This window comes from Aptenodytes patagonicus, chromosome W (genome assembly GCF_965638725.1).
Source record: "Aptenodytes patagonicus chromosome W, bAptPat1.pri.cur, whole genome shotgun sequence".
Taxonomy (NCBI): Eukaryota; Metazoa; Chordata; class Aves; order Sphenisciformes; family Spheniscidae; genus Aptenodytes; species Aptenodytes patagonicus.
The window spans coordinates 2,209,931-2,226,036 of NC_134981.1; the positions used below are offsets into that span (position 1 = coordinate 2,209,931).

The 16,106-nt window shown below is 41.3% G+C and overlaps 1 protein-coding gene across 2 annotated transcripts in view; it reads right to left on the reverse strand.

Annotated features, from left to right (window-relative positions):
- LOC143172078 (netrin receptor DCC-like) overlaps window positions 1–16,106 on the reverse strand; it is a 575,708-nt gene that overhangs the window by 216,615 nt on the left and 342,987 nt on the right. For both annotated transcript variants that reach the window (XM_076361323.1, XM_076361322.1), the window contains exons 6-7: window positions 8,673–8,827; window positions 7,018–7,138 (exon numbers count right to left, since the gene is read on the reverse strand). In XM_076361323.1, the coding sequence (XP_076217438.1) occupies window positions 7,018–7,138; window positions 8,673–8,827 (276 nt within the window). The remainder of the gene's footprint in view (window positions 1–7,017; window positions 7,139–8,672; window positions 8,828–16,106) is intronic.

A 16,106-nucleotide genomic window follows, 5' to 3' on the forward strand; every position in this document is an offset into this window, starting at 1 on the left:
ATTTTGCCTGCACTGCAATTTCACTCAGTCGGGGGAAAGCAGTGACTCCAGCACTGAAGCTCATCTCCTGAGCTTCAGAGGAGACTGTGGTGGTGTAGAAACCCAGCTGCCAGGTTTTTAAACCATTATAGCTCTTACAGAACAAAGCCACCGATTTTTATATCAGTATTTTAAGACAAGATCAAGCATCTCTAACCGCATCTTTCCAGAATCCGTTACAGTCCAAAGTTTCCAGCAATGCTCGCTAGATCAATGGAAAGCGGAACCAGACATGATCTCATGAACTCAACTAATCCTTTCCTACACCCCATGGCCGGATGAAAACCATCCCTAGCAGATGTTTACCTAACTTGTTCTTAAAGACCTGCAAAGATGGAAGCTCCAAAAATCTTCCAAGATAATCCCTTGCAGTGCGTCTATCTTTTTAAGATGGCCTCTACATACCAACTTTTTAACTAGAAAAATATTCCACTGATTTTGCATTTTTGCATACGTCTGTTATAAATCCCCAGTAAGGTGTCATAATATTATGGCAAAGACCACCATAAAAGCATATAAACAAAATTTATTCTTACTATTATCATGATTATTACTGCTTATGCGGTGCAATAAATATGAACAGCTTACCAGTTGTGCATACCAAAATAAGGACGTTAAATCTCGTTTCAACACAAAAAATCCTGACGCTACGGTTCAGGAGGTTATTCTTCTCCCCATCCCTGAGCAACACATGCTTCTACCACTTTTTGCTGCCAGCAGTTTCCCCCGAAGCACTTCTTTGGCCATCACCAGTGGTGGGGCTCCAGACAGGATGGTGATACAGCACATTAAATTCCTCCAGGGTCCAGAGCCACCAGGTACAGCCCCCCCACAGGCCCCCACTGCCTGGGGCTGTCACCTCACCTTTGGGAATAAATGATCGTGTCTGGGCTACATCGCACTCCATCCTTGGACCTGCATCCCATGGAAGGCTACACCTCATATCCCAAAGGTATATTTACAACTTTGCATGATTTCTTTCCTTTCAAAGCATCTTAAATACTCAAGGCTGTGTTGCAGCTCAGTAGAGTGCAGCTTTTATAGCATAAAACCAGAGATGGGTTGCATGCCATAGGATATGTCAGGGGAAACTCTCCTGCAGCTAGGAGCAGACTTGGAGGGCGCCGAGTCTGCTCAGATAGTGCTGGAGAACCGTGTGCGATGGAGAGTGACACGGCACACCATCTCCCTGTCCCTCCTTGGGAACAGCACCCCAGAGCCATGCACAAGTTTTCTACCTGGCAACGTCCAAACCAGAGGCAGGGAGTGAGCCACCAGCTCGGTGGTGCGAAGGGTCCCTGGTCCAGTGCAGGACTTTGCCCCCACGCTCTTTAATTTAGTGGAAGTCCATATGGTCAGTACAACTTGCACCACATCACTAAATAAGCCTTTGAAAAATAAATACATTTCCACATCCCAGTAGAACTACCATTCTCTGCATTGGGGGGGGGAATATATATATATATATTGTACTCTGAAATTTATGAGCGGGATCTTGAAATAGTCTCTCACTTCTTTCTTCTGCTTTGTCTCTGCCTGCACAATGTGAAGTACCTAGTGCATAGTGAAATTTGCTATTTCTAATTCGGGGCATAAAGAGCAGACTGACGAGACAGCACATTCCAGCTTCCTCTGCGAAGGCAGGATCAGGATTACTAGCACAAAGATATATCTGCCCAACCTCTTTTTAAAATTTCCAATAGAAAGCATTCCTCATGACTACTTTTTTCACTGTTTTATCAATTGTTAAAAAAAACCACACACAACTGTTTTTCCTGATATTTGAAATCATGGGGTTTATTTCAGACTAATTTTAAGGCTAACCATACACAAGCATGTGGTTTGGCTTTCCAACAGGCTTGCAAGGACTGAAAATCTGAAGTTTTAATGCCAATATAAGCTCAGTTTCTTAACATAGAGAAAGATTTTATTTTCTGATTGTTTTTTTAATTGGGAAGTAATTATAAATAATAAGTAATAGAATAAGTAATTATAAATAATACTTACGATAATAAAGGGAGGGGAAATGGTGCCTCACAGAATGTTTTTGTAATAGGAATTCAGGGAGAGAGGAAGGCTTTTGAAAAGTGAGTCAACCCCTGTTTCTTTAGCAAAGAAAAGTAATTCACAGGTTTCCCAATCTAAGTCTTATCATACAGAAATGCAAAGTCTTTGCAAAGATCTTGTGCATGCAAAAATGTTAAATCTGCTAGCTGCTAAGCTGAAAATCAGACGTGAGAAGGAGCTATGCAACTTGTAAGTAGAGGAATTAAAAAGAAAGAAAAAGTACGTGACAAAAATGACAAAGTGAATGGCACAGAAAGCTGAGCCCGAGCAGCAGGGCTTGGAGTTAAACACCCACTCGAGGGGGACCAGCCATCAAGGACCAGGCCACCCACAAGCTTCAGCTCTCCGTACCCTCCCCTGTCTCCCCGCAACATCCATCTTTAGACATCCTCAAACGTCTGGAGATCATCCGCGGATGGACATGCAATCCTTTCTTCAAATAATTCTGGCACTGTGTCCCCTCCTTGCGCAGCAGCACAAACAGCCCGGGTACTGGTTAGTTATGCTACATAAGAGATCATTTTCTTTGTTGCTCTGTTTGTCAAATTAGCTGCTGCTTATAACGCCAAGAGTGAAGACTGATTTACAGCACTTTTACCAGTCTCTGGGAGAGGGTGTCTTCCTAAGCCGAAGATTTTTCTAGCAAGGAATTTATTGCAGGAACATAGCTAATAATTATCCTACCATATACACAAGCTGATTATTTCAGGGCTGTCTTTATCTCATCTTTCACCTGCTAGAATAAAACAATCCCTCCGCACGTCTCGTGGATATCTGAAGGATGGATCCATGAGAAGCCACCGGCATAAAGCAAATAACTGTCTGGGATTTCTTTATAGGAAGGATTTTCCTCTGGGACACTCTCCTCATCTGAAGTTATGCATGTCCATCACTCACCACCACACTGTTCTCTGTTCATTTTCTAGGTGTGCAAATAACAGGTTTTATACAGTTATAAAAATAAGACAGTCAGCTGAGATCTCTTTCATCTGCTTTTTCTTGCTGAGAATTTGTTTTCCAGTACATGTAACCAGAAGTACATATTGTAGGCTTTACTCCTGGTACCTGCTCAATACGATCACGCATGCCCATAGACCATCTAAAGCCCATCGCCCTTTAGCAGAGTTAGAGAGTAGAAACAGAGGAAGCCAAGCAGCCGAGAGGCCTGAGAAACCCAGAATGTGTGTGTTGGAGATGAGAGAACTGAAATCCTTAAACCTGGCTCATTTATTGCTTTTTTTTTTACAGAAATAAGAAGCATTTAAAGTTGCGGGTTTTTTCTCGTTACAAACTGGTGAGCAATCTCTTCCTAAGAGGGTATCATTAAGGTTGTTAATGGGAAAGAAAGGAAAAAGGAGAAGAAACAATCCCAAGCGCCTTTTCCCCAAGTGTGCTGTAATCCACAAACGTACTTTGATTTACTGACTAATGCGTGTATTGCAGACCATCCACCATCACTTATGTTACTCTAACTCATAATACGCTGTTAAGTACAATGCCTCTCCAGTCATCATCTCAGTTTAAAAGGACAGAAATTTTATATTTCTCAGGGACCTCGTTGGCTTTTTATAGTCCAAGCAACACATATCGAAACAGTTTTGAGCATCCTATAGCCACATCTGGAATACTAAAAGTGGAAGCTATTATCTGCGTGAGCTCACAGTCCCTTTGGCTTTCACTTCTCATTTCAGTATTGTCTAATTCCAATTTAGCATCGCTGCCTTAACAAGGGGTATATTTGGTCTCAATCTGAGCTCATTTATACTTGTTTTAATGCCAACTTCTGTGCTGCTACTTCAGGTCCTACAGTTAAAGGTGGTCGGCAGTGGACGTGAATCTACACGTCCGCATAACAACGGTAGTAGGAGCAATCAGACTGATTACACCCTTCTACCTGAACAAAACTTCCAAAATCCCCCAACAGAACATACACAACATACTTAGCCTGCTGGATGGTCCAAATTATTTGCAACAAATAAAAGCAAAAACTATCTGTAGTCTTATGAATCACCAAAAAAAAAAAGTGACTATTTTACCCTGATGTAAGTTTGGGGTAGAAATCACTGTTAGTTTAATAAAGGGTTTATTTGACCCTGGCTTTCAGAGAAAGGAAGCTCAGATAAGCCTTCAGCGTGTCTCCGTTCATGCCACCTCCACATTAATGGCTCCAGAAAGGGATGATAGCTATTAATGAGTATATTGAAACTTCATTGGGCTCTCATAAAAACACGCCAACAGCAAGCGTGAGCTCTGCTGGGTCGTCGCCTGCCCCAGGCAGGGGAGAGCCCCTGCCACAGCCCCCCGGCCAGACGCCAGCTACTCGATGGTGCCACGCAGAGCTCAAGCTAAGCGCCAAACACGTGCTGAGCATGGCCCAACAAAATCAAAGCAGAGGGGGCTGCGTTCTTCCCGCCACGGCCAGCCCCACCACTTCATTTGAATTTACAGCTGGCTTCTCCACCATCTCTGCATGCTGGCCCTCCCTCCATCTCAGAGGAACTGGAGTGGCGTTGTTTGAAGATCTGATCAAATAGCCAGAAAAAAGTAATTCGTCACTTAAAAAGGGAAATGGAGACAGTTTACAATGGTGTCCCGTAGCTCTTTAGGATTTTCTTTTCATTTTCTTCTATTTTAATTTTAATCCAATACCAAACATAACAAACACCAACACAGAGCGTAAAATTTACTGACAGCGTTTCACTTGCAATAACTAGCTGGGAGCTGCAATGAGTTATCCAGTGTCCCCCAGGAAGATCCTAGCATCAGATTAAACCCCACTACAGTAGGAGATGGTCTGTTTCCTTCAGATGTTCATGCGTGTAAATATAATCCCAGTGCACGAACTGAATATGAGATTCGGCTTAAAAGAAAGCAGAAAGAAAACAAACAAAAAACAAAGGCAAAACAACTGCGCATCTCCCCACCGTGAGATCTGAAGTGGAGCAGGTTGTTTCTGAGCAGGATGACGATCCCAGCCAGCCTTCCTCAATATCACAAAGACATTTTTTCTGTCAGTGAAATCTAGTTTGTAAGTGCCTTCTCATTTTCACATTCATCCCGAAGGGAAAATAACCTCATCATCACCTCTGCACAGAGGGAAACACTCATCTGGCAAGATCCTGCACTGCACCAGGTGGAGGGCACGTACGAAAGCGGGAACCCAAATAAATATCTGCCTCTTGATCCCGATACCCAACCACCAACCTCAGTTAGCCAATTAGCACTACAGAGCAGGGCGAGGAGGGAGCCCAGGCTGGAGGGTCACGCTAGCAGGAGGAGGATAATAATGACGACTCCATATGGACATTACATTTCTTCTCCATTTACCCCCCTCCTGGATCTCCCACTAAGCTGCATAGTTTCATGGCTGCAAAGTGTCTGCGGCACGAGCATCTAGGTAAGAGGGAGAGAGGAGCTGAGAGGTCTCTGACAATTCCCCAGTTGCTACTGGAGTTGCTTTCAGGCAGTGGAGAGAAAACAAAGAGGCGAGGCTTAGAAAGGAGAGATGCTGAATCACAAGGGAGAAGGAGTAAGAGGGAGGCGAGCTTCAAAGATGTGCAAAATCCATGTTCAGCCTTTCATTTGGGACCAAGACAGAAAACAGAGGGAGAAACCTTAGCCCTGTTCCCATTTTCATTTGCCTTAAGTATTTGCATGGAGGGGACTTTGCAGACTGGGGATCCGAGGCTTCCAGTGGTGCTTGTTCCTCACTTTTGTCTACCAGGTGAACTCAGCTATGGCCATGTGGTACTGCCACCTCCCTCCGTACTGCCTGGAACAACTCTGGAAAATAGGGCTCATACCACAACAGCTTACAGGACTGAACTTTGATGGACCTCAGCAAACGTTCCTGCTCGGTGTTCAGACAGGAGTCCTTAAGAGTCAGACTTCTGCAGCTAACAAGAACGTGGACCATGGCCATACTTATTTCTCCATTTCCAGAAGGCCAGATTTTCTGCAAAGCTTTAAAACTTCACACTGATGCCGGGTGGAAACTTTTCAAAGGATTTCCCAAAGAAATTCTATGGTACGAGCTATCAGGCTGGGTTAATTGATCTCAGTAGGGCTGTCTCGATTGAGTATTTGTGGGCTACCAAGATTCTGCTCTTCCCAGTCCAAATCGGAGAACGAACAACACTTCAGCATGTTCTCTTGTTCTCAGCTTACTGGCATAATCCATGAGAAGTAGCATGGACGTAAGCGTAACCTGCAGCCCAGTGCAGGTCATTAATCATTTACAACCCAGAAATTTTGAAAGGCTTTTATCCATGTTTTACATATCATCTAGCTTAAGATGAAGATTTCTGTTACTTAAAAACCCATAAAGCAGTAAACACTTACGCTGCTGCACAGTGCAGTCCATAAAACCAAACGCCTATTAATTTCAGAGCAACAAAAAAAAATTAATCCTTCCAGCACATAGACAAAAACCTTCTGATCTCAACGGTTGGCTGTACTTGATATCCCGCTGCCAAACTGTTCTTTTTCTTCCTCTCTTTTTCTTCTCCTCCCTTTCCCCGAGACAAATGTTCTACAACAGCTTAATGCAGAACTATGCATGATATAATTTTCTATTGTTTATGGACTACTTTATTCCATCACCTCACCCATTTGCGATCACCTTCTCATACTTCAGCAGGATAAAGCCCACCAATAGATAGTAAGACATTGCCGTTGGCTTTTCATGCAGGTTTAGTTGGCCTCCAGAGTACTTTCTAGGACAAGGCCAGCATTTGTAATTGCCCCAGTGAACAAAATGCCTCAAACTATCTGATAGCCTGGACATGCTTTTAACTGCAGCCAGCCAGCTGGATAAGTAAGAGGGAGTAAAGAATAGTAGCTGCTCATTTGGGATTTCTATGTTAATAGCATTAATTACATCTGCAATTCTGTACGTCCTTTGCATCTTACCAGGCTCTGGGATGATTAGCTGTGCACTGGCCTGTGCATTTCCAGCTTCATTTTCAGCTACACACTGATAAAAACCTTCATCTGACTTTACCAAGCCCAGAATCCGTAAGTTGCTGCCACCCTAGAGAGACAGCAAAAGAGAAAGAAAGGAAGTGGAGAGAATTAATTAGAAAAACACCATGCAAAGTGAATGCGGATTATAAAACCTTTCCAGAACAGCTATTCTGTGAAACATGGTACTGTGTATGCAATCTCAGCTCCAGCTCACATAGCCCTGGTCCTTAGAGGGCTGTAACCATAAGCCCTTTCTTCAGAAATCTCTTGACACCTGGTGGTCTTTGCATTTTGTTCGATGGTGCCTATGGGCCAAGGGTGAATTCACTTTCCCGCGCAGAGTCCATCCAACACCTTTCTGAAGACTTAAGCTCCAAATTACAGCCGTCACTGGAGTAGTGCTCTGAATTTTGCCTTGGCCCTTTGCTGCAGGGAAGATTTAAAAGAACTTTCAACTTCTGATCTTTGAACAAATACTGTTCTGAAGGTCAAACCCTCCTGATGCCTCGAGGCCTGGAGATGCTCAAGAAAAGGTCACTCTACACTTACTTAATTTGAAAAAGATTTAACTTTTAACTTCTGTTAGCACAAGCAGGAGCCAATTATGTTGGGTTAAAAAAAAAATCTCAAGTGAGGGGTATGCTCTGGCTAAAATGTACCTTCCGTTAACTATTAAGTGAAATGATTTTCTAACACCTCCACCACACAACCACGACAGCTGTAGAGCTGTCCTTTCCTTGGACAGCTTCTGGCTGCTTTTTAATAAGCAATGATGTATAAAAAGGATTGAATTTGCTATTGTATATGGCAGAATAAGTCTATACTGCATGAAAAGCACATTAGAAAGAATCTTTTTTTTTTTTAAATAGGAAATTAAAAGACATGATGATAACCAATATTATTTGTTACAAGGTGAAAAATGAGAAAACGCTGAACCAAGCCACGTCTCTGAACAAGCCGCACCTCGTGGCCTATGGACAGCGACTCAAGTTTTCAGGAGTGTTCCCCAACATCTCAGCTCACTTACAAGTGACACTGCTTTCAGGAGAGGCCAGCTAGATCAACCCTTTTATAAAACACAGCATAAATTCTTAGCCCGTATAATAGCAACCTTTAAACTAAAAGAGGTTGGAGTCTTGGATGGGGATGTTACTTTGGGTAGGGTGCACAACAATTCTCTTTGAAAAGTTGTAATTATGTCAAATGACCCTTACCATTTTCAACCCCCTGTGTCAGAGTACCATTTCCTTGGAGGAGAGATCTATTGTTTTTGTTCACCGAGGACAATGGTGAATGAGGGAAGTCATTAACGCGTGGTAAACAATATTATTAATAGCAACTCAGAGCATGACCTGACGCTGTTATTTCTCCACGAAAAGACCAGGTTCAGCTCTCACTAAAACTGGGAGACAATGTCAACGCACTTGACCTAACACATCTCAATGCAACGTGCCTTCTTTGTGTTAGGAGGCAGCAGAAATTTTGTTTTCTTTGGGAAGACCAATATGTTTATGAAGGCAACGACTGGGTCAAATATCAGAACACATTTCACAACTTAGTAAAAAAAAAAAATTTCTAATAAGTGAAAGCCAGATAATTACCACTATCTGAAAATAGTCGCTGGGAATGACCACTTCTCCATTCTTGATCCACTCCACCGTAGGAACAGGCTTACCGGACACGGCACATTCAAACTCAACATCCATACTCTCGTAGGCATAAAGATTTGAAGGGCGAATTAAAAACCATGGTGGAACTGCAAAAAAGACGGGGAAAAAATGAAAGTGGCAATGAGTGGATATAAATTAAGGCTTAGCAAGTAAATAATTTCAATAAGCCTGAAGAACATTAGACATAAATAGAAAACATATCTGTAATTCAAATTATTCTCTTTAACCCTGAGACTATTAAAAATGAAATCTAGGGAAAGCATTTAGTCTAGAAAATACACTTAAAACAGTTGATGTCAACATTTTTTTTTTGGTCAAAAGAATTAAACCCTCAATTTAGAAGACATGTAAGACTTATGTATAACAAAATATATATATATAATTCTCACTAAGTGAGCATGGGGGTAATAAAATCTCACGCATTTCAAAGGATCAGATGCCAACCGCATACATAACAAGGTCCTACAAGTCAACATATGGACAGGCACATACAGGTACAAAACAAGTCCACTGACAAAAGATACACAATTAGAAGTATTTAGAGTAGACACATTTTCGTATAACCAAGGTAAGGACTGCTGACTGGGTTTACAGAAGATGAGATAATCAATAACCAGGAAAACTGTCCCTAGTGATTGGAAGAAGGAAAAGGTTGAATTATCTTTGCTGAAAATGAATTCTTATTAAGCTAGCAATTATCTGTTGCCTTGTATTACTATAATGTATTCACAGTTTTTCAGTATGCTATATGATATGCTAATTTAATTTAATTTCATCATTATTGTAATACTAGGATGATGGAAATTAGCAATTTGAGGAAAACTGTTAGTAACATCATATTTCTAATGAGCCCCTCCCCATCGTACTGAAAACACATGCAAAAACTCAGCAGCCCACGTACATTTTGTCAGTTTTTGCAGGGGAACGACAGTCTCTCTTATGAATATCCATAGTTGCCAGGAAGCCAGAATAGACTAATTTTTAAGTACCATCCATGACTTATCATTTCAGACAGAAAATCTAATTGTATTTCTTGAGCCATCATTCCCGATGTCTGATTATAATATTTATAAAGCCATAGTATCAAAAACCCCTCTAAATTAAAACAAGGTAAAGATTATAAAATAAATTGCACAGAAGCTAAGAAACCTTCGAATCGAGGTTGCCCTCGCTTCCCTAACTCAGGCCCCAGGTTTGCAAGGATTACAGCGCACTCCTCAATTACACAATCAAATTCTGTTTTTCCGCAGCCTCCCTCGGCACTCCAGGAGGACCCCGCTCGCCCAAAGAGCAATTCAGGATTTAACTGCAAGCTTCCTATTTAGTACGTGGCTTCATACTTTCTAGTTTTCAAACTTTTCTCTGCAAACAAAATGATTGATTTCCCAGTGGGTTTTTTTCCTCTGGTTCCTATTTCTACAATACCTGCGTGATCCACAAATGTTTTTAAACTTGTAGGAGCTGGACACCAAGACGTGCTACTGGCCAAGCTAACAGTGAAAAGGCAAAAGTAGCCCCCTCGTTTTTCTTGTCCCGTTAGGTATGATTTAGAGCAGTCTCTGTTATACAGTATTCAATATCCTATAATGTGGGGGTTTTTGCACATCAGACCAAAAAGTCTCATTGGGGATGCAGAAAATGAGGAAAACAGTTGCAACATATGAACGTGTGGTGTAAGCGACCAAGCCCACGTGCGGTAGGAACGCTATGGCAGACGTACAGATAAAATTGTGTTCTTCAAGGTTTGCATTTCATCACCTTAACTACAAAACTCTTTATTTTGCCTTATTGATAATAGAGTTTCCAGCTTTAGTAATAAATGAAGGCAGAGTCCTAGACAGCATCACCCTCTTCAATCATACGCTCCCAATTAATCCTGAGTGCTCTCCAAACTTGTGCGCGCAATGAGGTAGAAATACCGTTGAGAAATTGAGATTATTTTATTTTAAAATGGTGCATAATGCATAAAACCAAGCAGATCAAAGTAAGACTGCAAAGTTTTTATGTCAGCATTTTCTTGATTTTAGCAATTATTTCTGCTTTTGTGCTAAGTTACCTACACTTAAATAAGCATCTGCCCTGGGCCCCTCCAGCACTGTTCCCATGCCCCATCTTCTCTATTCCTCTTTCAGATTCGTCTCTTGTTTACCATCTATTTAATAATTTAGGATACCTAGTAGCTCCCGAGCCAGTTCAGATCAAACCCAATGGGTGCAAATTAAAACTGATGAGGTGTCCTGATTAACTTAGCTGCCTAATTTCCTATCGGAATGGCTCAGATGGATGCGTGTGCGCGGATCAGAAACGCTCCAGGCTGGGCTCTTCTTGCTCCGCGGCCATACAGACATTAGATCAGGGTCTCCAGACCACGCAGCCACAATGCAGGAAATTTTGTAGATGATTTTTCAAATAAAGCATCACTCATAAGGGAACACCGGTAACTAGGATGCTGATCAAGAGGTTTTTAAAAGAGAGTATCACTTGCACTAGCGATGTACAAAAAGAGACAATTTAGTGGCAGAGTCATGAAGAATCAGCATTGAATAGAATGGCTCAAGGAAAAAGAAACAAGCTGTTTGGGTAAGAAAAAGCTGAAGAAAAAAAATTTAAGCCAGAATCACATTCATATGTTAATTTTTAACACTTTTTTTTTTTTTTTACACTAGAGTCCTAGTATAATTTATTCAACAAACTCACATAAAACCACCAGTATCTATGTAGTTTCTAAACCATATAATTTTTCAGAGCTCTGACAAAATCATAAACTACTCAATCTTCATTAGTATGGTTTATTGCAATGTCACCAGAAGCCTGCAATTAATTTATAGACATGTAATTCATAGATTCCTGCCAGTTATTCTTTACGACGCACACGCTCCAGGACCCTGACCCCGCTTGTCTGCAGCTTTTCATTCCCTCCACCCGAACTGTTGCTCCTCTCCCCCCCATTTCTCTCCCCTTTTTTTTTTAATTGCTGCCATTTTTTCCAGACTGCTAGAAAGCTTGATGCTTTCTTTTTTTATGGTGTATGTTCAGTACATGCATACCTGGGTGTTGAGTTTCATACAAAATGGATGTATTTAACAAATATAACGCACTCACCAACACGTTTCCTACAGCGGGGTAGGTGTGCCCTGTATTTTTCTTAAGGACACCATTAAAGTGAGTAATTTGCATAATTACTTTGGTGGAAATTAGGCAGGTTTAAACACAGGTAAGACACCACAAATAAGGACAATGTAACACCCTAAAGCAGACAGATGTAACACATTTAGACTGGGAATATGTATGCATATATATATATAAAATGTCAAGCACTATAAATATACATTCTATAAATATTTTATATATCAATAAATGTCAAGCACTGCCATATTTGCTCTCTATGTGTTTTTTCTCAGTACTGAATATTTTAAAGGCATGCATATGTGAAGAAGGCTGGCGAGGGAGGTTGCAAAGGAATAAAAACACATGCTGTTTTCATGTTCCTTCTAATTATATTGTGGCAATATGAAAAGGCTTGAACAAACTGCAGACTTTTTTTCCCAAAACCTTACGATGTTTCACAGAAATGTTTTTTTTTTTTTTTTTTCAGAAAATGTCTGTGAATTGTTGGAAAGTGGGAGTTTAGTGAGATTTTTCCAGAACAGCCTCGCACCGTAGGATGCCTATATTGTACTTTGTCCTGGCTCTGGGTGAAAGCCTTAAAATTCTATCTTCAGACAAAAATAATTTAAAATAACATCTCACAAGGTTACACTTATTCCATATCAGGATGAAAACACTTTTCCAAACACTCATTTTCATTATTTCATGTCAACCCAGCCCTATCAAAACGCCCCAGTTGCAGACTGAAGATATTTTACGCTACATACTGCCAAAAAAGGGAGAAACAAACCCCAAAAGGTTAATGGAGATCTATAAAAGATGATGTCCATGAGATTTGGGGTTTAACGGAATTCATATCAGCAAGTAGTATCAAAGCCCTCATGAAACATCTTTGGATAAAGGATTAGGACAGACCCCAGTGTGCAACCCTATTGACTCGGGAGGATTTTTATTCGTGTGAAAGGTGTAACTTAAATGAAATACAAGATAGGAGCCATTTTGCAGCTAAGTAGTTTTGTATAAAAGCGTATGCAAAAGTTTAAAGTTCTCTGTACTACAGTAAATGCTCTTGGTGGGTGCTCAGTTGCCAAGGTTGTCCCCCAGCAGACAGCACATCAGTACGTGGTATCGCAGGCTCCGAGATTCAAAACGCAATAACTTACCCGTGTGCCAGCAGATCCCTGACACCTCTGGCAGAGAAAGAGTGCTTCGTTTTCCGCAGTGCAAGAAAAAAGCAAATTTGAAAATTAATGTGTATACTCCTGTAAAGATCACGCTACAGCCCTGACCTTCACTTGCCCGAAGGTCCCTCAGATGAAGAAGAACGTGCTCTAAAGTCTGTCCTGTTTGCAGGTCAGTACTGAAGCAGGTTGTCACTCTGCGTGGTCTTCTACACAACTCCTCGCAAAGCTGCGTGGGAATTCCGCGATGCCGCGGAAAGCAGGTGTGGGTCTGGGTCTTGGGTCTCGAACACCGGCTTCGAACAAATGGGCTTTTCCCTTTAAGGACCACAGCAGGCTGCGTTTGTTACCAAAAGTGTCAAAGATTGGTTGTAATGAGCCTGCAGCAGAGACTCGGGGACTAATCGAACAATTGCCAGCAGAAACAGCTAGTTTAGAGAGCTGTTTGTTGGGATGACCTCCCTATTTCTAGAAATACCTTTTGCGAGTTGCCAGCTGATCTTGCGACAAGAGGAAACAATTTTAACTCAGAGAAATGTCAGCGTTTCCTAATGCAAAGTGTCTTCTCTTTGCATGTTTGAATAAGGAATGTGTTTCTACTGACCCAAGAAAGGTAACTGCTGTCAGCAAGTAGCCAACCCTGTCAGCCTTCTGAATGGGAAGACTTTCAATTGCACGTACTTAAAGGGTGGCTTTGTCATCTCATAGATTCAACTCCTTTTTAAGAAAAAAAAAAAATCCCTTGTACTTTTCACTGCTAACTTGCACAAACCGTGAATTTAAAATAAAGTTACATCAAGTGAATGTGCCAGGTTGTGCCTGCCTTAAAGGGAGTCAGCACAATCTAACACAAAGCCAATGGAGTTCCTCCAGATCTAAAAATGACAGGAGAATTGAATATTTATATGAATATATTTATACATATATATGTATTTACTACTCTTCCCTATTATAAATGGTAATTCAGGAACTGTGTTATTATTGCAAGAAGTTAAAGAAAAAAAAAACTATAAATGGCGTTACAATGCACAACTCTTTGGAGAGAGTATGAGGCATAAAAAAACCCCTAAAACTCCACTAATGTGTCTTCAAAAAACAGATTAAAATTACTATCTTTCTATCTCTTACCACAGCTCTGTATCTTTGTCTTACTCTAAACTCCATGCCTGACAGGCAGAAAGACAATATGATCTCTATGTATCTCCCCTCAGACCAGCCTTGAAGAAATAAAAGAAAAATGAAGCTGTTATTCTATGTAAAACTCCATTCTTCACCTAAATAAAGGTTATTGCTTGTCTTATTTAATGATTTAGATTATTTTCATGCTTCTTTAGTTCTCAACATGAAGGTCAGCTTATACTATTACTGCAGAACAGCACAAGTTCACGGTTCCCAAGAGAAAAAGAACTGAGCCACCAAAAATTCAAATGATACATCATCGCAATCGCAGGGGCATGAAAGAAGAGAAGATGAGGAGACAACTCCCGCAGCTAGAGCAGGGCTTTTGTAGTCAAAGCGTTCTCACCGGAGACACGCATCCCACTTTGTACTGAATGTATTAGAAAGGTATTTTAATCAGTCTGAATTTCCAGTTCTGCAACCAAAATACACCTGCGTCCCTCAGCATAACTTGGAGCAGCCTTTAAACTTCCAGAGTTGCGCATGGTTTCAAACGCATCCGTACAGTAAAATACTGGGAGCCGAGCAGAGACTGGGGAGAAAAGGCAAAGAAAGCAGCAGAAAAATCCACCGGAGGGGAGAGAACAGAAAGTATCATCGCTTGTTTCCCACTTTGCATTTTCTACGGCAAGCTTTAGCCAACTGAAAAGCTGCTGAACTTTCCACTCTAGCACTACGTAAGTGAAAAATAATCAAATTAAGATATTTTATTGTCACCGAGTACATTACCAGATGTACTTCTATGAATGAGTGCACTGATGACATGCTTAAGGAAAAATACAGTTTCAGTTTTATAAATAATTATGAAGATTCTTCATCATTACATCCAGAAAATACAGTGAAAAGCAAAGCTTATCATCGCTCCCACTTCTCTTTCCAAAAGGTAGAAATCCCTCTGAAACGCTGCGATGATCTGCGCTATACTCGAATTGCTAATAGTCTTGATCTTATCTAAATAAATAGGTACTTTCTCACGGATTTGTAGAAGCCAGCCCCTCACCCCAGTGCAGAGGAAAAGGCGACACTGTTTACGTAAGGAAAACTTGTTATTGTCTCTGTACTGGTTCAGATTGCAGCTATCCTACGAAAGCTCGAACGGGATAAGATTACTTGTAAAGTTTTCAGATGGGGTCAGAGCAGTAGCGAAGGACGGGCTCCGCTGCAGGACCGTACCTCAACAACAAGCAAGGCTGTTAAGAAAACAGAACTTTCTTAGTAATTCACATCAACAATGATTTCATTCATAGATCAGGAATCGAGTAAGAAATTCGTCTCGCAAAATAATACTTCCTCATAGATGTTGCCACTTTGTGTCATTTGCCTCTCTAATAAGAACTAACAACTAATAACAGCTAATGGCTAATAACAACTCCCACTTTTTTGCCCTCCTGGTAGCCAGGCCCTACTAAGTTCAGCAAGGTTGATGACGATCCTGCGAAATCGCTGGGAGCTCCATCTGGCTGCTGCTGGGCTACCGCAATGTCAGCATTGAGGAGCAGATGCAGCAGTTACACGCGTTCATCCTCGCAGAAAAAGTCTATACAGTTAAAAGGTATTGAAACCAGATCAATGGAGGGCAAGTTTCAAGGTCTGGGTAGGGAACGCGTGCACACACTTCATCTACAAGTTTCTGTAGAGTACGCTCTGTATAATTGCTATGAGCAGTATTGAATAAAACCTAGCCACCTCATAGACCACCATATTCATAGAATCATAGCATCATTGAGATTGGAAAAGACCTCTAAGATCGTTGAGTCCAACCATCGACCCAACACCCCCATGCCCACTAAACCATGTCCCTAAGTGCCTCATCTACTCGTCTTTTAAATACCTCCAGGGATGGGGACTCCACCACTTCCCTGGGCAGCCTGTTCCAATGTTTAACCACTCTTTCAGT